Raw genomic sequence first — 26156 nt, 5'->3', positions numbered from 1 at the left:
TTAGAGGATTATAGAGCTAAAATAAAGGAAAGTAGTCAAAGTGATACAGTAATGCAACAAAGCATAATGTGTGATAGTGTTGGAACAGAGATGGGAACTGAAACAGAGGAAGACAAGAAAGGAAGAGGAAGCTGATGGGCTACCCAAGAATCAAACTGAGGAAGAAGATTCAATAGAGGAAGTCTGTTTAAGGCGGTCTTCACGTATAGCAAAACCAAAAGAATATCCAGAGTATGAAATGTATGCTGCCTAAACAATCAACAGTGAGCCAATCACAGTTGATGAAGCTTCATCAAGTTCAAATGCTCAAGATTGGAAAAAAGGCTATTGAAAAGGAGCTGCAATCTTTTGTGGATAATATACAGTAAAACTTCGTTAACACGAATCGGAAGGGACCAAAAAAATCAGGAGTTCACGTTAAGTGAAAAACACAGATTTTAGTAAGTATACATGTACAACAGTACATTAATGTGTAATACACTACACTATCAATCACGTTACTGTAGACCTATAACACTATAAAGTGATTGTAAAATCCAAGCACTCACAAATTATGTAAGTTACTTTCTTGGAAAAAATTCGGTCATGGTTCGCTCACGTTCATTGGAATGATAATATTTTGTAATTTCACAACATCCGTAAACCTAGCAGTGATGTTGAATGTTGAAGCGAACCGTTCTAAACAATCCAAGGCTGTAAACATCTCCTGACGGGTAGGTGGAATGGTATCTGTACTCTCTTTCTCTTCACTTTCTTCTGATTGCCCTTCTTGCACCTCGTTCACAGCTTTTGGCACATTCGATTCCACAGAAGCACATACGGCAACATCGTCGTCTACGAAAATGAATTCTTCGAAACTAATCCCAGGGTTTGCAACGTCCTGCAGAACTGTCTATTCAGCAGGTGACGTGGCATCTTCTAACTCGTGGACACCTTCAGTGTTGCTATGTCTCCAAGCTCTGTTAAAGCACTTCGATATATGATGTGGCGATACCGAATTCCAGGCTGCTGCGATGGCTTCTATTGTGTCAAACAGATTCCAATTTGGGGTTGCACTATTGTTTTCAGCAGCACAAATTGCAGCTCTTACAAGTCGCTTACGATAAGCTCTCTTTATGAGAGCGATTATGTCTTGGTCCAAAGGCTGAAGGCGGCTTGTGGCGTTGGGTGGAAAAAACTGAACCTTTATGTTGGATAGGTTCAGATCATGAACGTTATGGGCAGTACATCTGTCCAATATAAGAAGAACATGTCTATTTTGAGCAACCATTCGACTGCCTGAACGAAGAAGCCACTTGCAAAATGATGTGCCATCACTCCAAGCTTTCTTGTGGCGAGAGTAGATGCAAAGTAAAGTGTCCATATTTATGTTTTTAAAACAATTTGGTTTCTCAGGTTTACCAATAATCCAGGGATGAAACTTCTCACTGCCGTCAGCGTTACAGCACAGAAAAACAGTCACACATTGTTTGCTTCATGCTCCACCGTGACACTTATCACTTTTTATCCCCAGGGTGTGATTTGGAAAAAGATTGTGGAAAAATCCAGTTTCATCCATGTTAAACACATCATACGAGGCATACTTTTCCCTCACTCGGTTGAATTCATGCAACGAGCTGTTCAAACTTTCTTCATCAACTTTATTTGCTTCACCACAAATTTGTACAGATGAAATTGAATGTCTGTTTTGGAACCGATACAACCAACAAGCAGAACAATGGAAGTCTTCAATGCCCATATCTTTAGTAACACCGTTTGCTTTTGACTGAATCACAGGGCCAGTTAAAGGTATGTTAGATGCACGCATCTGATTGAACCATTCTAGCAGTAACGCATCGATGTCTTCATACTTGGCGGTACGAAGTCGTTTAGATTTGTTTCCAGAGCCTGATGCCGCAGCATTAATAATTTTTTCTCGATTCTTAATAATCGTAGATAAAGTAGATTTAAGTATTCCAAACTGGTCTGCAATTGCTGTTTTCTGGTACCACGGTCCACTTCATCTAGAATCTTAAGCTTTAACTGTACATTTAGAGATGTCTGTTTCCTCTTTGCCTTTTCCGCGTGCTACGGTACTGAATGTAACTGTAGTTTTTATTCAGTATTCCAACTCGATATGGCTACAACTAACAGGACACCTGTCAAATCTGGAACTGAGTACATTCCTAAATGCTACTGCACACATTATTGAATGTCTTACAATGTACAGCATACGCTGATTGTTGAGGAGATAATCACGGCTACCGACCTACAATATGTTAAAAACAAGTCAACAACAAGTATAATTAGCTTTGTAGCTACTTTCCCACATTCATTTCGAGAAAAAAAAAATATATATATGCTTCAGAATACTCTAACGTCGGAAATTTGTGTCACAGTGCAATTTAATTATGCTAGGAACTGAAACAGAGTTCGTAAATCACCTTAACCGAAATTCATGTTAACCAATAAAACATACCATAAGAACTAATGTATTCCTGGCGGGACCAATATTTTTTACGCGTTAACCATGAGTTCGCCCTTGTGCGAGTTCGCTCTAACGAGGTTATACTGTATATGAACGGGTTGACATGCCTGAAAATAAAAAGCCCCTAAGAACAAGATGGGTGTTTAACATTAAAAATCCTGAGAGTACAATACCAAAATTCAAAGCCAGATTGGTAGTTAAAGGATATTCCCAGATAGAAGGAATTTATTACAATGAAACTTTCTCACCAGTGGTGAAGTATTCATCATTAAGATACCTTTTAGCTCTTGCAGTAAGGGAAGACTTATTAATTCATCAAATGGATGTGAAAACAGCCTACCTGAATGTAAGGCAGGAAGAGAAAATATATGTGATTCCACCTGATGAAGTTAAGTGACCTTATCGAGGGAAAAGGAGAATTTGCAATTTGAAGAAAGGCATATATGGATTAAAACAAAGTGGGCATTGCTGGAATAAATGTTTGCGTAAAACTTTGATAAAACTAGGCATGTTACAGTCAAAGGCAGAATCAAGTACATATCATAAAAGAAGAAATTGCAATCATGGGCATAGAGGTAGATGATTTTTTTAAATTTTTTATTTTAACCAGTTGTGAAAGCCAGATGAACTTTTTTCAAGAACAGTTAGGGTCAGAATTTAATATGCATTATTTAGGGGAAATTAATCAATACTTAGGCATGAAGATTCTAAGAAGTGCCAACAGTGAAGAATTATGGATTGATCAATCTCTGTACACAAGAAAAATCTTAGAAAAGTTCAATAAGGAAAATTGTAAACCTATTTCTATCTTTATGGAAAATAATGCAAAACTGCTAATAACTGATGATGGCAAGAAACGTAAGGAAAGTGTACCCTATGTGGAAGCTGTAGGAAGTCTACTGTACTTAGCACAGACTTCCAGACCAGACATTGCATTTGCCACAAGTGCAGTAAGCAAGTTTTGCAGTGATCCAAGAGAAAAGCACTGGATGGCAGTCAAGAGAATATTCAGATATTTAAATGGAACTGCTGATTATAAGTTAAAATATTCTAAAACTGGAAATGTAAATTTGGAAGGATACAGTGATGCAGACTGGGGAAATGAGATGGAAAGCAGACTCTCCATCAATGGAAGTTGTTTTAGACTAATGGGAGGATTGATATCATGGTCACGTAAGAGGGAAAGAATTGTTGCTTTGAGTACTGCAGAAGCTGAATATATGGTCTTGTCCTTCACAATCCAAGAAGCTCTTTGGATCTGTACACTGATGAGTGAAATAGAATCTCCTCCAACATTAAAGCCAACTATGGCATTTTGACAATATGGGAGCTATTAAACCGGCAAAAAATAATATCACCAGTGTAAGATCCAAACATATTGACACAAGGCATCACTTTATAAGACATCATGTGGAACAGGGAAAAATAATCCTCAGTTGTCTGTGCACGGAAGAAATGTCATCTGATCTCCTAACCAAACTTCTCAGTAAGGACAAATTTCAGAAGCTGGTGAAACATTATGGTTTAACCTGGCATGTACAGTGCTGAGTATCTGAAAAATATTTGTTCAAGAGGGAGTGTTGGAGACATGTGAACATACATTTTCCAGCGTGCAAAGTAGCGCACAAGATATGATGTGCAGAGTGCATTAGACTCTGTGGAATATACATGTTCCGTATTTGTTGATGGGCAATATAATATATTAGCGTAGCCAAATGTATTAATATGTGTTGTGCGAATAAAGCAAAAGTTTATTTTGTCCCTTAAATAGTTGTTACTTATCATTTAGCTGCCTTAGTCTGCATAAACTACAACACACACACACACACACACACACACACACACACACACACACGGCGGTCCATTGATCGTGACCGGGCCAAATATCTCACAAAATAAGCGTCATACAAAAAAACTACAAAGAACGAAACTTGTCTAGCTTGAAGGGGGAAACCAGATGGCCCGCCAGATGGCGCTGCCAAAGGTCAAACGGATATCAACTGTGTTTTTTAAAATAGGAACCATCATTTTTTATTACATATTCGTGTAGTACGTAAAGAAATATGAATGTTTTAGTTGAACCACGTTTTTCAGTTAGATGGCGCTGTAATAGTCACAAACATATGGCTCACAATTTTAGACGAACAGTTGGTAACAGGTAGGTTTTTTAAATTAAAATACAGAATGTAGGTACATTTGAACATTTTATTTCGGTTGTTTCAATGTGATACAGGTACCTTTGTGAACTTATCATTTCTGAGAACGCATTGTGTTACAGTGTGATTACCTATAAATACCACATTAACGCAATAAATGCTCAAAATGCTGTCCATCAACCTCAGTGCATTTGGCAATACGTGTAACGACATTCCTCTCAACAGCGAGTAGTTCGCCTCGCATAATGTTCGCACATGCATTTATAATGCGCTGACGCATGTTGTCAGGCGCTGTTGGTGGATCACAATTGCAAATATCCTTCAACTTTCCCGACAGAAAGAAATTTGGGGACGTCAGATCCGGTGAACGTGCGGGCCAGGGTATGGTGCTTCGATGACCAATCCACCTGTCATGAAATATGCTATTCAATACTGCTTCAACCACATGCGAGCTTTGTGCCAGACATCCATCATGTTGGAAGTACATCAACATTCTGTTACGCAGTGAAACATCTTGTAGTAACATCGGTAGAACATTATGTAGGAAATCAGCATACATTGCGCCATTTAGATTGCCTTTGATAAAATGGGGGCCAATTATCCTTCCTCCCATAATGCCGCACCATACATTAACCCACCAAGGTTGCTGATGTTCCACTTGTCGCAGCCATCGTGGATTATCCATTGCCCAATATTGCATATTATGCCGGTTTACATTACCGTTGTTGATGAATGACGCTTCGTCACTAAATAGAATGTGTGCAAAAAATCTGTCATCATCATGTAATTTCTCTTGTGCGCAGTGGCAGAACTGTACATGATGTTCAAAGTCGTCGCCATGCAATTCCGGGTGCATAGAAATACGGTACGACTGCATTCGATGTTGATGTAGCATTCTGAACACCGACGTCTTTGACATTCCCGATTCTTGCGCAATTTGTCTGCTACTGATGTGCGGATTAGCCGCGACAGCTGCTAAAACACCTACTTGGGCATCATCATTTATTGCAGGTCGTGGTTTACGTTTCACATGTGGTTGAACACTTCCTGTTTCCTTAAATAACGTAACTATTCGGCGAACAGTCCAGGCACTTGGATGATGTCGTCCAGGATACCGAGCAGCATACATAACACAAGCCCGTTGGGCATTTTGATAACAACAGCCATACATCAACACAATATCGACCTTTTCCGCAATTGGTAAATGGTCCATTTTAATATGGGTAATGTATCACGAAGCAAATACCATCCGCACTAGTGGAATGTTACGTGATACCATGTACTTATACGTTTGTGACTATTACAGCGCCATCTATCACAAAGCGAAAAAAGTGGTCCAACTAAAACATTCCTATTTCTTTGTGCACTACACGAATATGTAATAAAAAAGGGGTTCCTAAAAAAAAGAGCAGTTGATATCCGTTCGACCTATAGCAGCACCATCTATCGGGCCAACTATAGCGCCATCTGGTTTCCCCCTTCAAGCTAGAAGAGTTTCATTCTTTGTAATTTTTTCGTTTGATGCTTATTTCATGAGATATTTGGCCCAGTCACTATCAATGGACCATCCTGTGTGTGTGTGGTTTTTTTGTCTAATGCAGAAGAAGGCCTTTTGGCTAAAAACTAAACTTGTTAGCAGTCTTTTTGTTGTACCTTTCAGCACCTCAGAATCTCCATTATATGGTGAGTAGCAATCTAATCTTTTCATAACATTGTCATTATTTTAACAAATCTTAATAATCTGTATGTTATGTTTAGCTATTGCACTTTCCATGCATCACAACTGAAACCTCTCACTATGATATGAAATGAGTCTAAATTTTCATTCATGAATGTCACACCAAACAACCTTCTCCTTCCACATGCTTTGGACAGCCTGCCTGTCAGTTTAGGCAAGCAAATATTAATAATGTTTCTATCACCCTGTAGTCTACGTACATCTGCATTAAAACACTTCTTATCACATTCAGTGTTTTTAACACACATTACCTGCTCAAGGACATCATTGTTGTCAGGGGGCTGTGGGGGATTAGCAGGTGCAGCTGGTGCATCTGCCACAGCTGGGGGGTTGTTGTCTCTCTCCAGCCAATCTGGACCACCACCATGTAGAACATTATTGTTGTCAGGATGGTGTGGAGGATTAGCTGGTGGGGCTGGTGCATCAGCCAAAGGTTGAGGGTGGTTGTCCCTCTCCAGCCAATCTGGGCCGCCACCATGAAGTATTTGTTCTCTTAGCCACACAAGCCCAATGAATGCAAATAATGTACAGGTCACAACAAAACAACCATGGAAAACATCAGATGCAATATTTTCCGTGGAGAGCATGTCAAGGGGTAAAGTCAGGATCTGCAAAAAAAGGAAATACCTCTTTCAATACAATGTTTTTAACTGAGTGTCAATGCTTTCATCTATTAATCTGGATCTTATCAAACACTATTATTATCACTTCAATGCAAAACATTTGCAATTACAGTATAATGAAAATCTGAAAAAAAAGACCTATAAGAAGGACTACGTATGTTACATAAGTAAAATCACACATTTCAGTTTTCAACTGAATGTAAACAGGTTTTTAGTAGGCAAAACAATGTAGTTCTTTATACTTCCTCCCACTAGAATGTATCACTACTTTAAATTACTTAGTGAATTCTTAATCTTTGTACCTCTCTCTTTTCCGGTAAGTTACCTCACTTGACATTTTGCCTTGATGCCACTCATAATATTTTTGTTTATCTTATTGGCTATTTCATACTAAATATAACATTTAATTTAGTTCTTGTGGGTAGTAACTTAGATCGTGTTGTTTACTAGACCTATGTAGGTCTAGTGGAGATAATGATACACTATGTTTTGGGTTGTGATGTACACTAGACTTAGATAAGCTTTTTACAAGATTGTGATGGCACACTGAACTTTAGCGTGGCTTGAGGTCTAGGTTAGGTTGGAAGGTGACAAGCTAGTTGTGAGGTGGCATACAAACTAATATATAACACAACATAATCAGTCGTCTCTATACATTCCACATTTCATAGTACCTAATCAAAACAGCTATTTTTCCACTGCACTCTTATTTTAAAGTTTGTAATATGTTTTATGACATTAATAACAAGAACATTCTTGTTTTATTAACAGCTTCCCTATAATTCCCACCTGCCATATTTTATTTTTATGATATTTTTGTGTATCCCATGGGGCTCTCAGCACAATTCTACATTGTTCACTAGTCCCACAATTTGTTCAAAATATATTTACATACATATGTTTGCAGAACACAACACTGAACACAGGACCAACAACATACAGCTGCTAGAAGGATGCTGTGCTGTAATGAGTGTCACAGACAACTAGATTTTACTGACAGATTTGTTACTGTGAGATGTACACACAACTCTGTGGGACTTGATAAATATTTGTAAACAATACCAAATAAAGGCAGCATTGAAATCAAATTATTGTTAATAACTTTTTGTAATTCCAACCATAGTAACTTCTGCACAGAACAGCTGAAAAGCTGAGTGACTCGATACTGGGCATCTATCACACATCAAATATGAAACAAGTCCTCTTTACCAACTGACCATGATATAAATTTAAATAAGCAAAGCAATATTTCGTCGACAAACTATTAAGTCATGTTACTGGAGTAAAATACCTACTTCTTTACTCCACAATTGTACATTCTTACACAATTAGTTTTTCACAATAAATTTGTACTCACCGAGTCGACAGAGCCGGTGAAAAGACATCTGTAGATACGGCACGCTGTAAGAGGCACAACACCTAGCCACGCAACAGCTACCAACGTATAATGCAACCAATATTTGACAGCTGTAGCTATGCTTGTTAGCAAACCGCCGGCTACATCCCGTAAAGGTAAACGCCTGGGCATGTCGGGAGAATAAATAGGTGTGAATGAAAAGCGATGACCGCATAATTCACAGTATTCTTTTCGGCTATAACGCATCCACTGAACTAGGCACTCTTGGTGTATCCATTTTATGCTTCCAGTACAAATGCACGGGTGAAACAAGGGCCGTTCTGGGGAACCCTCCGATCGGCAGACACGGCATATGTCAGCTCCTTGTAAATCTTCCATCATTTTGTACTTCGTAATTCTCAAGCGGGTGTAATCTGTGAAATCAGGTAATAAACAAATATATAACACTTAACCTTCATCACGGGGAAAACAAGTTCCTACTCGCTATAAATACAAATGTATATCAGGGGTACTGAAACTGATCCGACGAAGTTACGGTGTATCACATTAATAAGTAACATCATACCGTCTTCACCGTGCAACGTTCATAACTATTGTGTCCGTCGTCTTCCTTGAGTTTAATAATATCCTTAGTTAATATGTCACAGTGAACTCGTGTCATTATTTTGAAGTTTCTTCGTAATGACAACAGGATACTCATCAAACACTATTGCCATCATATTCAGAGTACTTGTCATACTCTGAAATTCACTGCCAACAATTTAATTTCGGTCCTAAATTTACGATTATACTGTATCCTTCAACACAACGTAATAAAAATCACATGCAATAAGGCAACACAGTACTGACAACCTGACTTGTTACGGTAAAGATCTAATAAAGATAAACTTTGACTTTCTGAACCACAATAAATACAGTAACAGAAATAAGTAAAACTTATGAATATGATCGTAGAATTTTATGATATTTATTGTCTTTCGAATCATTCATTCTGGAAGTTTAAATACCAAGGCACAAATAGATGCGTTTTTGAAGAAGAAATGTGTCAGACAGAAATCTTATTGTTCCCGTAACAGCTATTCATTTTTTCCGATATTTTTCACTTTTCTAGCAGAAACCCAATTAAATATTTTGTTATACAATATTTTTGTCAAGATTTCCATGGTCACAATTGTGACTGAGCAGCGTCCGGTCAGATATTAGAAATGATATTACCTTCTTGTTACCTTGAAACGGGATTTTTTTATGCTAGCTCTTATTTGCCCCTAAGAAAATTTTTACTCTTTAGCCTCCATCATCGACAACATAGGAAGATTCTATGCTCGTATTCATTCCGAACTGCCGAGAAGTCTGTTGTTTTAAATGAGCCAGAATGAGAAAACAGCGCCATAACTCCATTATAAGAATTCCCATATCACCTTTATAACATTAACGTTGTTGATTCCCCATGCAGCCAAGACAGCGAAGAAGGAACTGCCTTAAATCATGAAATTTTAACAAATTTTTTGCGTGGCTTTCATTTGCAGCAAGCACAGAAATATTTGTTTTGTAAACAAAACCGCATTTTTCTTGCTTTTAGTATGTTCCAAATACCTGCCACAGTGAACGAAATTATATAAAAATTGAACCAGCTGAACATTCCCTTGCCGATATCCATTATAGTTCTATTAAGTATGAATGGTATAAGGATTTATCAGATTATTGGAACATATCTCAAAGCTACAGAGACAAGTGGGAACACTGTTAAGAAAGCCTACTACTGACACAGTACTATATTAAGGGAAATACAAATTCTGATCGTTTTGACTTCAGTCATTGTAAGAGGTACAATGTCTGTATCTCCTAGATGTCCAAACACCCTGATGTGTCTGTAAAGGTAAGTTACCTTACTAATTTGTTAGTATGGAAACAATATTAGAGTGGCATAGGAATGTGCAGACACAGTAAACTGCATGGATGGAAAAGGAAGTAAGAAGATCCTAGCAACAAACGGCCTATTACAGTGCACTCAATATTTAGAAAGGTACTTGAATATGTAATATCCATCAGACTTAATCATTTTTAAACAAAGCAAAAATCTTGTCACCTCTTCAGTTTGGCTTCCAAGGAAAGAAATGTACTGCTGGTGCAATACATGAAGTATTTGATCTTACTTTGGAGCTTGTTGACAAAAAAAATTCCAGCCATAGATATTTTCTAGACTAGACAAAGACCTTATACATGGCTGATCACAGCATCCTGCTGCAAAAGACGTATTTCTATGGAATAAGAGGAACCGCCCATGGCTGGTTTAAAAGCTCTGAAAGATCGACACCAGTATGGTGAACTAAATGAAATAGGGCCCTCGGGAACAGACAGCACTGTACATTCTTCGAGAAAAACCATAAATCAAGGCATTCCATAAGGCTCAGTCTTAGGTCCCTTATTGTTTTTACTTTACATAAATGATCTTCCACATAGTCTGTCACACACCAAGACCCTTCTGCTTGCTAATTACACCACTGTTCTCATATCTGCTACAGATAAAACTCTCCAGTCTGCTGTAGATATTACCTCAGATCAGTCAGATTCATGGCTTAAAGATAACAGGTTGCTTCTCAATGTAAAAAAAGACAGTCAGATTAACTATTTGGACTGCCAAAATAGAAATTCACTGGCACCAACTATATCACTGGACAATAATATTATTGAATTTGGCAATGAAACTAAATTCTTGGGGGGTTCCTTAGCTGATGCCCTTACTTGAAAAAAACATATAGATTTAACTAGCTCAAAATTCAGTCAAGTATGTTTTATGACCTGATGAATAAGGAAGACAATAACCAATAGTACAATGGCAACAGTGTGCTATGCTCTTGTACATTTGGTACTTAGTTACAGAATTATTTTTGAGGTCAACTATTTAAACTTCAATAGAAAGTAGTCAGAACGATTTTATTAAAAAAAAAAAAGAGAAACATGTAAACCTCTATTTAAGAAGCCGAATGTATTGCCCCTTCTGTATGAATACGTACTAGAAATATTACATTCCACAAAGAAAAGCATTAACAAACTTGACAGAAATGTGGACTGACACCATTATAACACAAGATTAAAAACCTGTTTAAGACTAAGTCCTTACTCAAGAAACTTGTACAGTAATGATGTTAAATGTACAGGAATAAAGTTAGATAATCACCTTCCAGCATCAATAAAAGGAATTTGGGAAGTAAATAAATTTAAAATGAATGTAAAATCTCTCTTAATAAAATACTGCTTTTACACCATTCAGAAATTTTTGAATCTGAGCTGTCCTAATAAACAAGAGTATTTCAAACAATCATCACTTAAACTATTTTCATGCACATTTTAAGCTATCTGTAGAAATGAAAGTAAATGAATTAAAAAATGTAACTGTTTCAGTATATGGCATCTTGCACATTCATGCAGCATATAAGAATATAAAATAATAAAATACATGAAGTTGTAGCTATTAGAGCCTGTACTATACAGGTATAGGCATTGGAATGTGTGTAAAATTTTATAAAAATGCTGTGTGATATTTATGTTGTATATGTTGCAACATGTGATTTTGTATTGTCTTATCCCATGCAATATGTATTTCTGTACTGACTTATTCCAAATCAGGGGTAAAAGACACTGTACTGATTTGCTCCACAGGACAAAAAATAATTAATAAATAAACCTATTAGTAATAATTAATGTGACAAATTTATGTTATTATTAATCAAACAACATTTTTCAGATGCCAAGCAAATACATTCTCTGGAGGTGCAAAAAGTTGTTGTTTCTGTGGCGGTAAGAGGTACACTGCAGTATTTCTGTCCTCATCGGCTATGGACACATTAATGCAGCTGCTCAGCACATCTCATAATTTGTGGAATGTTGAAGTAACTGATATACTATAATTAAAATTTAAGAAAATCTAAAATTCAGTATTATAATCATACTTACAGATTTATCTAAAAACATAAAATTGGTAGAAAAATTATTTTCTTTATGAAATATTAAATGGCTGTATCTCTTTGGTTAAGAAACATCGATTATATAGGCTTTATATTTCCCTTTGTATATACATGTCATATACCATTGTTATTGTAGTTGAAATGACACCTTCTAGATGCCACTAGGTGGCATTGGTTGAGATCACATGCATTTATTCCCATAAATGTTACGAGAGGTACTGTGGCTGTGCTACTTTGAAAGCTATATTTTGGCTTCAGCACAAGGGTGAGACTATATTGAGGTTTGTCAAGCTAGTATTTGGTGTGTTTTAAATTTTAACCACATTATAATTTACATACTATAAAGAAAAGCTGTTACAAAACACTAGCACGTTGGGGATCCTTCGAAAAGGTGCATTTTGTTAATATTAAATGTCAGATAATGAGTTATTTATGTTTAGAGATTTCAGGAGGGATATGACCCAGGAAAAATTTATCAATTGCATGACGTAAGTGTGGTGTAATGCTTATTGTTCTTAATTGTGTTTGAGGTGGTCTAGTTAATATGGTAGTTTTGTTTCATGTCCTACCATCTACAAAAATTTTATAGCTCACTTTCACAGTTCTGAGAACTTCTGGGACTTGTCACTGTCAATAATTTACAAATTAAGCATGAAAGATGGGAATGCGAATGAATATTCAAACCTTGTTGATTATCTGGTAAAAACAAACTATCACTCATTGTCAAAACAAAATACATAAGAAGAGTGAACCATGTGGGAAAGAGTTAAAAGGGGACTTTGTCTCACTGTCAGCTGCCTGTTAAGTATAATAGAAAATTTACAAGCTAGTTATTTTAGGAAATGTCTTTTCCAAACAAGAATGTTTTCACATTAAGCACATATGCAGGCGATGTGTATTCAGATAATGGTGCAAGCATTTTTCTGCTGGGGTTTCAGTTACTTTCAAGATCAAAGGAAGAAGTTTACTTTCATGGCAGTAAATTGTATTTTTTGCGCATATTAGAACATACTTCACAAAAATAACACACTCATGTAGTGTTGGGAGAGCTTCTTAAATACTTTTTGTGCTGTATACTGCAATGTAAATAACGGATGTAATGGGCAGGTTCTCACTTTCAAACAAAGAAAATGTAGCAACAGTTTCTGTATTTGCAGTGAATGGAACAGCAGAACATATAAATTCGTCTGCTAGAATCCTGAGCATCAATAATGAACTAACTAAAATATAACAAGGTGATGAAAGAAGCCAACACACATAATACTGATAATGTCAGCCTCAGAAAATAAGATTGAAGCTATCTAGAAGGTTATCAGATCAGAAACTGGCACAGAATAACAACCATCAAAAAATTTATCTGCTAACAGAAAATAACACACATCCAGAGAGAAGAGATGTAACTGATAATTTTAATGAGTATTTTGTAACATAGCAAATTGCTCAATTCAGAATCATTATACAGACCTATCCATGTGCCTCCCAAATTATGTAAATACTACTCTGAAGTCTATGGCCTCTTAACAAGCCAGAAAATATAAAGAGGAAATAATAACAATACACTTAAAACCAAATATTAATGGAAGTATTATGGTGGTCGAGGGTATCTACTTGAAAAGTCCTTTGATTGTGTTATAAAACTCAAAATGTACATTGTAGATACGTTCTGCTGAACTGGAACTTTCCCCATAACCTAAAAAACAGCAGATGTAGCTTCCCTATTTAAAAAAAGACTACACTGATAAAATAAACATATTATCCAGTATCACAACTCACAGTTATTCCAATAATAACTGAAAGAGTTTTCTATGGGCTGGGCAAAAATAAAACCAGATCGTAAAATATTTAAAAGACTGATGAAAAAATTGATCGTTGATAGTGACCAGGAGAACTGGCCATAACAGAAAATACTGGAAACTGTTATTTCAATGGACCGATCAGTTGTTGCCATAATATGTGCATCTCCAAATATTACTCTGTCCTGAGTAATTCGCTGTGTCATTACAGCTGAGTGACTGATAGGATCAGACAAGTTTAGTGATCAGTTGACTACAGCACGAAATGTATCTGAAGATAGAAAGTTCATCATCAGAAATTGGCTCTGAGCACTATGGGACTTCATTTCTGAGGTCATCAGTCCCCTATAACTTAGAACTACTTAAACCTAACTAACCTAAGGACATCACTCACATCCATGCCAAAGGCAGGATTCGAACCTGCGACCGTAGCGGTTGCGCATCTCCAGACTGTAGCACCTAGAACCACTTCGCCACCCCAGCCGGCAGTTCATCATCATTATTCAGTATTATGTAAAGCACAAGTTGTGGAAAACCTGTCTGGAACTGTTTGTATGAGAGCTTAAGACTGGAAATGTTTCGACACAACCCCTAGTAAAGCCTGCTATGGAAAATGTAGTGGTCAATGGAGCTACAGGGGCTCTATAGCTTATAAGAGTTCGAACAATGCTCAAACAAAGGAAACCCTGGAACAAAAAACCGGCGAAATCTCAAGATTGTATCTCTTGACGAAATCTCAACGCCATTTATCCATGCAGATCGGAATTAAGAGATTGTCATGTCAAACCTGTATCTGCAACTGTACAAATTTACTTTTGCACATGAGTTAAAGCGTCCATACAAACTATGGCATATGGAGTGCTGCCAGTGATTACTGAGTGAAGTGGAATGAGGACTTTTGAATCTTTCGCTTTTCATTTCTTCAGATGATGCCTGGTTCAGCCTGTCGCGGTATGTGAATTCACAGAACATATGACATTATACACCAGAAAAACCCCATCAGTTCTTTGAAGAGCTGTCTATATGGCTAACCACAGAACCTGGCTTTCAGTTTGTTGCACATAGTTCACAGCCCCAGTTGCAAGTTGCTTATTTAAAGGCTTCCAGGGACAAAATATTTTATTTTAAGTATTTCGTATGATTATTGATCGAATTTAAAATTTTTAAATGCTGCCACAATGTACCCATTAGAGATACAATCTTAAGTTAAAAGTTTAACATAAGTCTTAAAGTTAGAAAATGTATATATATATATATATATATATATATATATATATATATATATATACATCCTGAGACAGTGTAGCTCACAATTTGCAAACTACTCTGAATAGATTCGCGAGCATCTGAGAATGAGACCAATTAGCGACTTCCAACAAGCTTTAAAATAATTTCTCACTCATACCCTCCTCCCCCCTCAAAAAATAATGAAAGCAATATAGTTTATCGCTGGCTGCATTTTTCCTGTTCTTGCAGTAAATCTTCAGCATTAGGTACAACGTTTTAATTTATTACCTATTTACTACTAAGTCTATTCACAACACTTTGCAGACATTATCTACATATGTCATTGAAAGTTTGGAATGCAAATTACCTACACTGTGTTCATCTTTAGCTTCATAATGAGAGCAACTTCCTACAAACTTCAACTGTAATTTGAAACCTTTTCTAACCTTTTTCTATCTTACAAGCTTAATGTCAAATATTTAACATATTAACTCATTAGTAAAGTATTCAGAAGTTAAATAGAGTTTTATACAATACAGTTCGATTTTTCCAAGAATCTGGAGTTTACTGGTTAATGCTAACTCGTTTGTCTAGGACCTGTCTAACTCATACATGGATATACTCACACAAGATGAATAGATAGTTTCAGCAAGAAGGAGGACAGCACAACATTGTCAGAAGTGCATAGATATTAGGTGAGGGGACGACAATCAGCAGAGGCAGCACAATCTCTTGGTCAACTCAGTCACCTGATCTCTCTCTCTGTGATTCTTATTTATGGGGCAAATTGAAGTGCTATGAGTACTCAAATCATTCTACTCATTTTAAGAGCTTCAGAAAAAAAGCATTTAAAAAGCTATTTATTTGCAGATGAGAACAGTGTTGAAATTATGGCTGAAAATAATTTGACTATTGGATCACCAGTAGACGCTTTAATGTCTGGATACTAGATGACTTCAACAAAATAAGATAATCATAAATATGTAAAGAAATACCTATTTTCATGAATTTCTGTTCTTCCCCATTTCAATAAGACTTTGATATAATACAAAGTCTTGACAGTAGACGATTGCAATCAGTTACTGAAATTTCAGTTCTACAAGACAATTTAATATGGGACTGTTATATGAAAATCCTTGGAACAAAGTTTTCAAAAGCTTGTTATGCTCTATGTACTTTAAATTAAAGTCAAAGCTGGCCAACAGTGATTAAATACATTTTGCACTGTTTGAGCTATTACTTGGATATTGGCTAATCTTCTACAGTTAGTTAGTTAGTTTCATGTCACATGGGTCGTTTCGCATCCTATTTCGCACTGATGTGGAGTGAATCATTTTTCATTGACACCGTAAATTAATTTGTATATTTGGGTATATGCTGAAGCTATCTAAGTTTCTTTTCATAACGAAAAAAGATATACAACTTTTTACACGTTACAGTAATACAAGTTCTTAAGCAGAATAGAAGGAGTTGTCAAGGAGAAACTTTCTTAATTCGTTTTCAAATTTTACTTTGCTGTCTGTCAGACATTTTATATCACTCGGTAAGTGATCAAAAATTTTTGTTGCAGCATTGTGCACCCCTTTCTGTTCTAAAGACAGCCTTAATGTGGAGTAATGAATCCCATTATTCCTTCTGGTACTGTAATTATGTTCATCATTCTGTTGAATTGTAGTGGGTTATTTACAACAAACATCAAGAAGGAATAAATCTATTGTGAAGCAGTAGTCAGAATGCCCACTCCTTAAATAGATGTCTACAAGATGTTCTTGGGTGAGCACCACATATTATTCTTGCAGCATATTTTTGTGTATTGGAGACTTTCCTTCTTAAAGATGAGTTACCCCAGAACACTGTTCCATATGATATTAATGAATGAAAATATGCAAAACATGTCAACTTACTGATTTGTTTCTCTCCAAGATTTGCAATGATTCTAAGTGCAAATGTAGCTGAACTACGTTGTTTTAGGAGACCCAAAATGTGTTTTTTCCAGTTTAAATTCTCATCATTATGGACACCTAAGAATTTTGAAGTTTCTACCCTATTTATTATTTCCTCAGCATGTGTTACACTTATCACTGGTGTAGTAACCCTAAATGTCGGGAACCGAATATATTGCGTCAGAACTGACTATCTTGTGTGTTTTTAAAATTGAAAGCGAGACCATTCGCATAAAACCAGTCAATTATACTTTCAGAATAATGTTTACTATTTCTTCTATTGTTTTATGTATGTCTAGATCGATTACAATACTAATGTCATGTGCAAAAAGAACGAATTCTGTTTGTTGAATGCTAGACAGAATGTAGATTACATATATGAGAAACAACATACAACTGAGGGCCTCATATAACTCCATACATGATTCCTCGCAAGTCAAAAGAATCTCCTCTCCTTCCTTTGGTTGAATTACTAAGCACAACTTTTTTCAACCTTTCAGTTAGATGGGACACTATCCATTTGTAGTTTATAAGATCAGTCCCATAAAACATCAGATTATCTAGGAGAATATTGAGCATGACACAGTCAAATGTCTTAGACAGATTGTGGAATATACCAATTGAAGCCATTCTGTTGTACAATGTTGTAAAATTTGGTGAGTGAAAATGTAAGGTGTTTTGTTTGTACCTTTAATTTTCCATTTTGTCACCCACATCTTTATCTCTACCTTAGTAATAGGACAAGGGGAGCAACACTCCATTTTGCATTGTTGCCAAATTTATTCAAGGTGGCGGATCGAAGATGGCGGCATTAGATGTGGCAATGTTGCAATGATGTCATGGCGGGAAGTTCAAATTTTGGCTGGAAAATAGGTCAACTGGGCTACCTCCACTAACCTAACCCCCTTCCCTCACCCTCCCGTTCCCCTCCGCTAGAAAATAGTGGGAAGTTCAAATTTTTGCAGGGAAAAAAGGCCACTTGGGTTACCTCCACTTACCTAAGAAAATGGCGGGAAATAGGTCACTTGAGCTACCTCCACTAACCTAAGTCATCCAACCATCACAGCTCCCTTGGAATTGGCGTGAAAAGGACTCAGCCTGTGCTGAGCTGCTGGATAGGATGGACGTAAGTCTTTATTTTGCAGTCAGTATTTATTTAAATGATTTGAGTTGTCATAGGCAGTAGCTCCATCCAGTGTGTTCACCATGAGGTCCGGAGTCCAACTGACCTAGTACACAGTACTGTCACCAGAGGGCGCTATCATCCCATGGCGATCTTGGGAAAAATGGCCAGAAAAGGACTCAGCCTGTGCTGGGCTGCTGGAGAGAGGAAGGAGAGTACTTTATTTATTTTGGAACAGTTTATTTAGGGACGGATTTCACGTAGCTCTGACGTGCTTGGCGTCACAATTCACAGCCTACAGACTTGCAAGCTACTCTTAAGTCACCGAAATATTGCAGTAAACTGATGTACAGACACGCAAACAACTCGTAAACTGTCAAAAAAAAGGCATTCAAAATCCTCTGCAAACACGCTCACTAATTGTAAACTGTTGAAAGAATGCATTGCAGAACCTACAGACCTGCAAACTACTCTTAAATTATCGAAATAATGCAATACACTGATGCACAGACATGGTAACAACTCGTAAATCGTCAAAAAATAATGCATATATAACGCTCTGCCAATACACTCACAACGCTTAACTGCCGAAAATAATGCAGTCCACAAACACTAATTGCATGTAAAATCGCTTTTGAACTGTCATTAAGAAATTCGACCGTGACATATCGGGGAACTGTTCCCAACAGAGGTCCAACGCACACACACACTAGTGCAGTCAGCCCTGCAAAGCAAGTGTCAGCTACGGGGCCATGCACAGGTGTCTGTTAGGGACTCACAAGCTTAAGGCGCCGGTATCCCTTTCATACTTGACACCTGAGAAATTCTGGTCGAAACACGAGTTTTCCTGGCCACCATGGCTGATGCATAGCTGCGGGTCCAGTGCCGAGAGAGATGTTTACATAGCAGCTCAGCCTCGCAGCCGCAGATAAAAGGTTCTCAATGTGATACTGACGTCATGTGTCTGTGTAAATAACAGCCAAGTCTCCCTCTGGAATTGTGCCATACAAATCTGTTACAATGCTTCCCAGAATAATACAGGATGCATTCTCCCTAGCGATCCTAACGGGATAGCCATCTCACAAGTGAAACACCTCCAGACGCATATGTGTTTACCGAGCCATCACGCATACCTGCTGGTCCAGTGCAGGCCTAATTGCCAAGTGAGAGATGTCTGCATTGTGACTCATCCAAGCAGGTGCAGCTAAAAGGTTCTCATTGTTACACTGTTGTCTCATGTCTATGTAAATAACAGCCAGGTCGCCCTCTGGATGCAGTATAGAAATCTTTTGCAGTGCTTCCCAGAATAATACAGGATGCAGTCTTCATCGCGATTATAATAGGACAACCTGTCCAATACCTATGAGTCCCTTCTCCAAATTCGTAAAGTGTCTCAGAAATAGTCAATAGTCTCTTTTGCTGTTGATGTAGGAGCTTATGTGATGTCTCAGCTTGCCTGCATGGAAATTCTTGTCCTAACAGGATCTTTATTTTACTGGTCTGTCTTGATCACACAAAGGTTTACACTTCACTATTACCAGGTTCGGCTACTGTCATCTTCAGATCATAAAATATTGTGATGAAGCATCAAAGTCAAACCAAACATGTAGGTACATAGTAAGTGGCCTGGAGAAGAGAAGCAAGTCAGATGAGCAAACAAGCACATTGTTTCGGCACCCTGCGTTTCTCAAAATTTGATGGTGAGTGTGAGTTGCGTGTAAACATGCTGCTCCTATCGGAAAGTGATAATTACCACCATGTTTGGATCAAAACATGTCCCAACTCCTTTACAGTCAATTGTCAGAACAGAACATAAAATAGCGTATTTGCTTAAGGTGCCTGAATTACTTCTCCTCAGACAAGTTACTAGCCGTGTATCTAGTGGATTGCGCTTCCAATGACCGGGTACATGTAATTATGCCTACTGAGGAAAACAAATTCGTCAAGTTCATGAATGCTCACCACCAGGAGCGATGTCCATTTGTAGTGTACGCCGACGTGAATGCCTCTTCGCTGCTGTGACCCGCTGTGAATGTGTCCCTACAGCCTCACACACTACCTTTACAGAAAAACGCGTACCATATGCGGCAGTGTACCAAATTGTATCGTCCTATGATTCCACTCTTAACCACTACAAATATTATGTTGTGGATAATTCTGCAGTTTGCTGCTCATTGAGCTCGACAAACTTTCACGGGAGGTTTATAAGCTTTACAGTGAGAATGTTCCCATTACCAGATAGGTGAAGTATGAAGATTCGTATTTAAGCAGGAATGACGCTCACTCTCTAGTTGAGCCCTTGGCTGATTTCGGCATGGAGAAATATCAGGTCAGTGTCCTACCTGACAACGTCGAGAAATACATTTCGTTCTCCAAACGAATGACGCCAAGAATTACGCTCCGCTTCCTTGATTCGCTACGTTTTATGTACACACCATTCCAGAAACTCGTTGAAACTCTACCTTGGTAGGATAAGCATATCACTCGAGCTGCATTTCCCCACGAGGAAAATTTCAGCTCGTCACTAGGAAGGGGGTTTTTCCATACGAGTATGTGGATAGTATGATGAAACCCAACGAAACCAAGCTACCCAACATAACTGCATTTTCCAGCTACCTTACAGGCGACGCCATAATGGATGCAGAGATTGAGCACGCTGTGAATGTCTGGCGGGAATTCATCATCTCCACTTTAGGAGAGTACGCATGGCTTTACAAGGACACAGACGTGCGCTTCCTTGCGGACATTTTCGAGAAATTCTGGAGTCTATGCATAGCCACATATTCTCTGGATCCTGCCTGCCTTTTATTACACGGCGCCTGGGTTGTCTTGGGACGCAGTGCTCAAGAAAACGAAGTGCAGCATTGAATTATTGACCGATGCTGACACGCTTCTTTCCTTTGAGCGAGGGATCCATGGGGGACGTTGCTAATGTGTCCATAGGTACGCAAAGGCATATAACCCACAGATGGGTGGCAGCTTCAACGCATCCCTTGGTTCAAGTTACATAATGTACCTGGACGTAAATAACTTATATGGGCACGCCATGCAGCAATCGCTGGCGATTGGGGAGTCTCGATGGGTGCCTGAAGACGAATGCAAGGGAATACATGGAAAAATCATGAGGGGTATGGCAGCTGATTCTGATGTAGGGTATGGGATGGAGGCAGAACTCATATATACTATTATTTTGCATGATGCACACACCTATTTACCGCTGTGTCCAGAGCAACTAGTTCTGCGAGGAGGCTCCATGACAAAACTAATAACATTGGGGAATAAATGGAGATACATTATTCATTATCGTAATCTCCAGCAGTGTCTCAGCTTGGGCAAGCAGCTGGTTAGAATCACCCAGGCTATCTCCTTCAAGCAGTCCTCCTGGTTGAAGAAGTACATTGATTTGAATACAAGACAGAGAGTTTCCATGACATGTTACTTTGAGAAAGAGTTTTACAAATTAGTAATTCAATTTTTGTTCAAACAATAGAGAATTTGATTAGAACCGAATGGGATGGGCGTAATGGCGTAAGAAAATGCATTGCCAGTCCAAATTCTAAGCGAGTCACCATAATCAATAAGAATTTTGTTGCTGTGGAGATGGTAAAGATTGCAATAGAGTTTACGAAACCTATTTATGTGGGGATGTGCATAGTAGACATATCCAAACTCCACATGTACCGCTTTCATTATGAGTTTGCGAAAACTCATTTTGCAGACCATAAATTACTTTATATGGATACAGATAGCTTCGTCTATAGGGCGAAGAAATGTGATCTATATGAAGTAATGAGGTTTCACAGTAATGAATTCGAGACGTCCTCATACAGGCCGATAATCCTTATGGTATTATTCCACAGAACAAGAAGGTTATGGGTCTTATGAAGGATTGCCAATTGTGGAGTTTGTAGGTCTACGCTCAAAAATGTATGCGTATCACACATTCGAAGGTGTCACCCAGAGCTAGGCTAAGGGTGTGCATCGTATGGCATCAAGAGCCCTCTCTATCAAAGACTATTTGCGGTGCCTGTATAGCAGCAGTATTCGCGGTGCTGCGCCGCAGCTGCCGCATATGGTATGGCAGACCAGCATTCGATTGAGAGGACACGAGGTGCACCCTATGCTGCAATCTAAAATCGGCCTGTCGCCTCATGACGATAAAAGAGTCATTTGTGATGATGAGACTAAAACTCTCCTGTACTCACACCAGTCAGTTGTAGCGAGAGAAGGGGTGGGAGACTCTGATTGAGTGAGAGTGAGAAAAAATGAGAGAGAGAGAGAGAGAGAGAGAGAGAGAGTCTACAGAGTAGTAGTATGGCTCTTTTATCATAGTGTAAGTAATTTTGTGTGTGTGTGTGTGTGTGTGTGTGTGTGTGTGTGTGTGTGTGTGTTTGTGTGTGTGCGATGTAAATATTTATGTGTATATAGATACATAGGGGGCATGTGTGGAAAAATGATAAAAAAGAAAAAGAAATTTTTTTAAAAAAAAGCATAAAAATATTAAAAAAGCGTAAACAGAAAAAAGAAAATATTTGTATATTTATTTATTTGTTCATAAGCAACATATGTGTAGGCTGTAAATATGAATACCTACACACCACATGCATCTTGTAAATAGACTAGTTCTTAAGTTTTTCACTTGCGGCTAGCCATCCAAGTCAGAATAGTTTTTAAGTGTATATAATTATCTACATAGCACACAGTCCATCAGAATTGTTGTTGTAAAAACCTTTGCTATTGGGGCTGTTGAAATTAGATCCTAAGCATGCACAGTCCTTCAGAATTATTGTAAAAGCTTTGCTATTGGGATTGTGGAACTTAGTTGTAGTAAAGAAAGTATCTCCAAATTAGTTTTAGCATAGATTTATAAAAAAAATCCAACCAGTGTTACAGTTGTAGCGAGTAAGCTAAAAGTATTTCTGCATTGGAACCGCAGAGTCAGTCCATACCCCAAAAACTACATTCTACCTCAAGAATTATATTTTACCTCAACAACTATATTGTATTTGTGTGAACTGAATAAACGAAGAAAGAAATTCGTCACCATACTACTTTGTTGATGTTATTTACAAAAGACCTATCCTCTGTTATGTATGTATATGTATATAAAGGCTGTGCAGGTCACAAATCACATTAGTTTTGCTGAAGGCGAGTGCTATTAAGGAGGTGAAGTTTAAGATGGAAGATAACAAAATATATAGAATGGTTGCATGGAATTACGCCTATCATGCAGCATGTATTGGGTATGGGAGCAGGAGGCACATGACCATGTCCGCTTCCAAAGACATGTAGCAGACATGTCTAAAATTATATGTCCTATGCTTGAAGAAAACCACAGACATAGCATGTTAGTTAAGACTGTACACTGTCAAAGAGGTAAAAGGTTGCAAAGAAAAAGAAAGAATAGAGAGGTTGTGAGGTAAAAATTCATTTATTTGCCATCCAACTTAAAAGTAATTTTACATTTCCACAAGCAGACACAGCAACACTATTTTCATATATCTTCTTCTTCTTGAGTCGATGGAGAGAAGAACACCCATAGAATAGCAGCAAACTTAAAGATTCGACACATCCATGAGATCTTCTCCTTTCCCTTCCCGTAGATAATGTTATCTGTGTGGTCGAATAACTGAAGCGATTTCACCAAATCTTTATAGGGTATGCCTGGATTATCCCAGTGAGTTCCATGGTAGAAATGTGTTAACTACGTTGCATTCTTCCATGTCTTAGCACAATTCACATACTTGAAAGACCTCTGTGATGCAATGTTTGCTGAGAATTTCTCTATTATTCCTGCAGCATCTGTGTACACTACGAATGCAACATCTTTAAAAATGAACTGCCCACGCACACCATCATTGAAACCCTGAGCGTCTGCACTGATGTTCACGCCTTGAGGTGCCATTCTGGAATGCTCTAGGTATGGTGTAGCACCTGTTTACCTATTCAGCTCGCTGCACAACACTGGTGAGCAGGCAGTAGTTGATCACACAGTCATGTAGAACTAGAGCATCACGGCAGTGTGTTCTGGGAAATTTATCAAAGATTCAAATTCAGTTCGCGAATCTATAGGTCCAGACTTAATTATCTCGTTCTGTTTCGAACAGTTTACCACGATGATAAGTGATAGCCCTTGAACTTCCATGGGCTAAGTAGACACCCTCCTCCTTCTTCTTCAGCACTATCATAGTAAGAAGCGCGAAATCTTGCATACATGTCATATGCTAGACTGCATACGTTTTCATTTCACTGCAGATGTATATTGTCATATGGGTAGAATTCTGAATTCAGGTAGACTTTGGCATTAGTTAACTTGTAGTTGTCGAACACAGTGGAATCACTTGCTACATTACCTCTTCTATCACTGTGAACCGCAAGTACGATGAATCTAGGTGTCTCTTGCTGCAAAGAGGTTTTAATAGCCCAAGTTTGTCTTCTCGCAGTTGGTAACACTGGGCACTTGAAAACTTCCCACGAGCGAAATGTGAGTGATAGACACGCTCCTCATCTGATGCACTGAAGTGAGGCATTTTCCATATTCTCTTGCTGATTGTGATCATATTCTCCTCTTGAGGTCCTTGAATGTATGAGTTATTGTCCGTCGCACAGAATGAGTTCCTGTTTAGCGTTCATGATAATCTGCCTCATGTCCTCAAACTAGCCCATAAACATTTTTAGAGGTATGCATGCAGTAAATCGCTTGTACTCTGCAACTGTTCTATCCTCCGAATAGTCTATGAACTGTCCCGCATTTTCTAAACTATGCAACTCCACGAGTGATGCAGAGATGTATGTTTTAAGTGTTGATGTTATGCCGACATTGCGTGTACTGTCGATCTCACATCCATTGAGTTCATAACGCATTTCTTGGAACAGGAATGCTAAAGTGTTACGAGTAAGCTTGGATCCCTCTGTATTGCTGCCATCGGTCTTCTTGAATGACCCCTTTAGTTATATGAAACTCTTGCATGGAAACGTCAGTGCGTCTTGGTACTGTTAAACTGGTTGAAACGTAACGTTTATTTGAGAAGTATTCCTGACGTATAATTTTCTCACCATACTCTACTGGGCTGTTTATATTGAGGACGTCATTGCAGGTTTCAAGACAACTGATTTAAGAAACTCGTAGTTCGCACATGTTATCACTTTGCAGTTCGGAAGTGAAGTGACGCGCTGTGGATTGCGTGCACCGGTTTTATACCGTATGCCCATCCTGCCTTAGATGTAATCATACAATTATTTCCTCAACAGGAAAGTGAATAAGTTGATTATTCTCGTCCGCAGTACACAGCTCCAAATAGTTCAATGTCTGAGCCGTCACTGGAAGGTATATTGCATTGGCAGGAGTCTCAAGAATCTTATACCCTGTTGAAACTGAGGGGAAGAATCTGTAAACAGTACGAATGAGACTATGGTTGAGATAGGAGTTCGTTGCAGTGTTACGCTCGACTCGGTTTGTGCTGACGGGCAGTATGTCCACAGTCTGATCTGACTTGTAAAATTTGCTAGGATCCTTCCTCAAAACCTACCCTTTTGTGAAACCCAGTAGGCGCCCTATTGAACCTTCCTGGTTAAAGTCAATCGTTTCATTTACAGTCCTTATTTCAGATTTAAGTATACTGATGTTTCCAGGTAGCTCAATACCTTTTCCAGACTATTTTAAGACTTCGTTTAAATCGTCGATTTTGTATGCACCCAGTTCTATTTCCACAATGTCTTTTTCACCATTAATATCCAGATGAAGTTTGTTGTTAGTCTCGGTGA

General features: G+C 38.1%; 1 protein-coding gene across 2 annotated transcripts in view; it reads right to left on the bottom strand.

Annotated features, from left to right (window-relative positions):
• LOC126475156 (E3 ubiquitin-protein ligase MARCHF6) overlaps positions 1 to 9183 on the bottom strand; it is a 43521-nt gene extending 34338 nt beyond the window's left edge. Inside the window, exons 1-3 of one of the 2 annotated variants that reach the window (XM_050102775.1) lie at positions 8907 to 9183; positions 8342 to 8754; positions 6613 to 6969 (exon numbers count right to left, since the gene is read on the bottom strand). In XM_050102775.1, coding sequence (XP_049958732.1) covers positions 6613 to 6969; positions 8342 to 8722 — 738 coding nt within the window. In that variant the 5' untranslated portion in view covers positions 8723 to 8754; positions 8907 to 9183. The remainder of the gene's footprint in view (positions 1 to 6612; positions 6970 to 8341; positions 8755 to 8906) is intronic. The other variant, XM_050102776.1, reaches the window with a different exon arrangement.
• Positions 9184 to 26156: the final 16973 nt, after the last annotated feature.

Source organism: Schistocerca serialis, chromosome 4, assembly GCF_023864345.2.
Source record: "Schistocerca serialis cubense isolate TAMUIC-IGC-003099 chromosome 4, iqSchSeri2.2, whole genome shotgun sequence".
NCBI classification, from domain to species: Eukaryota; Metazoa; Arthropoda; class Insecta; order Orthoptera; family Acrididae; genus Schistocerca; species Schistocerca serialis.
Note: the sequence above shows the minus strand (reverse complement) of the source record. Positions and strands in the feature narration are given on the sequence as shown.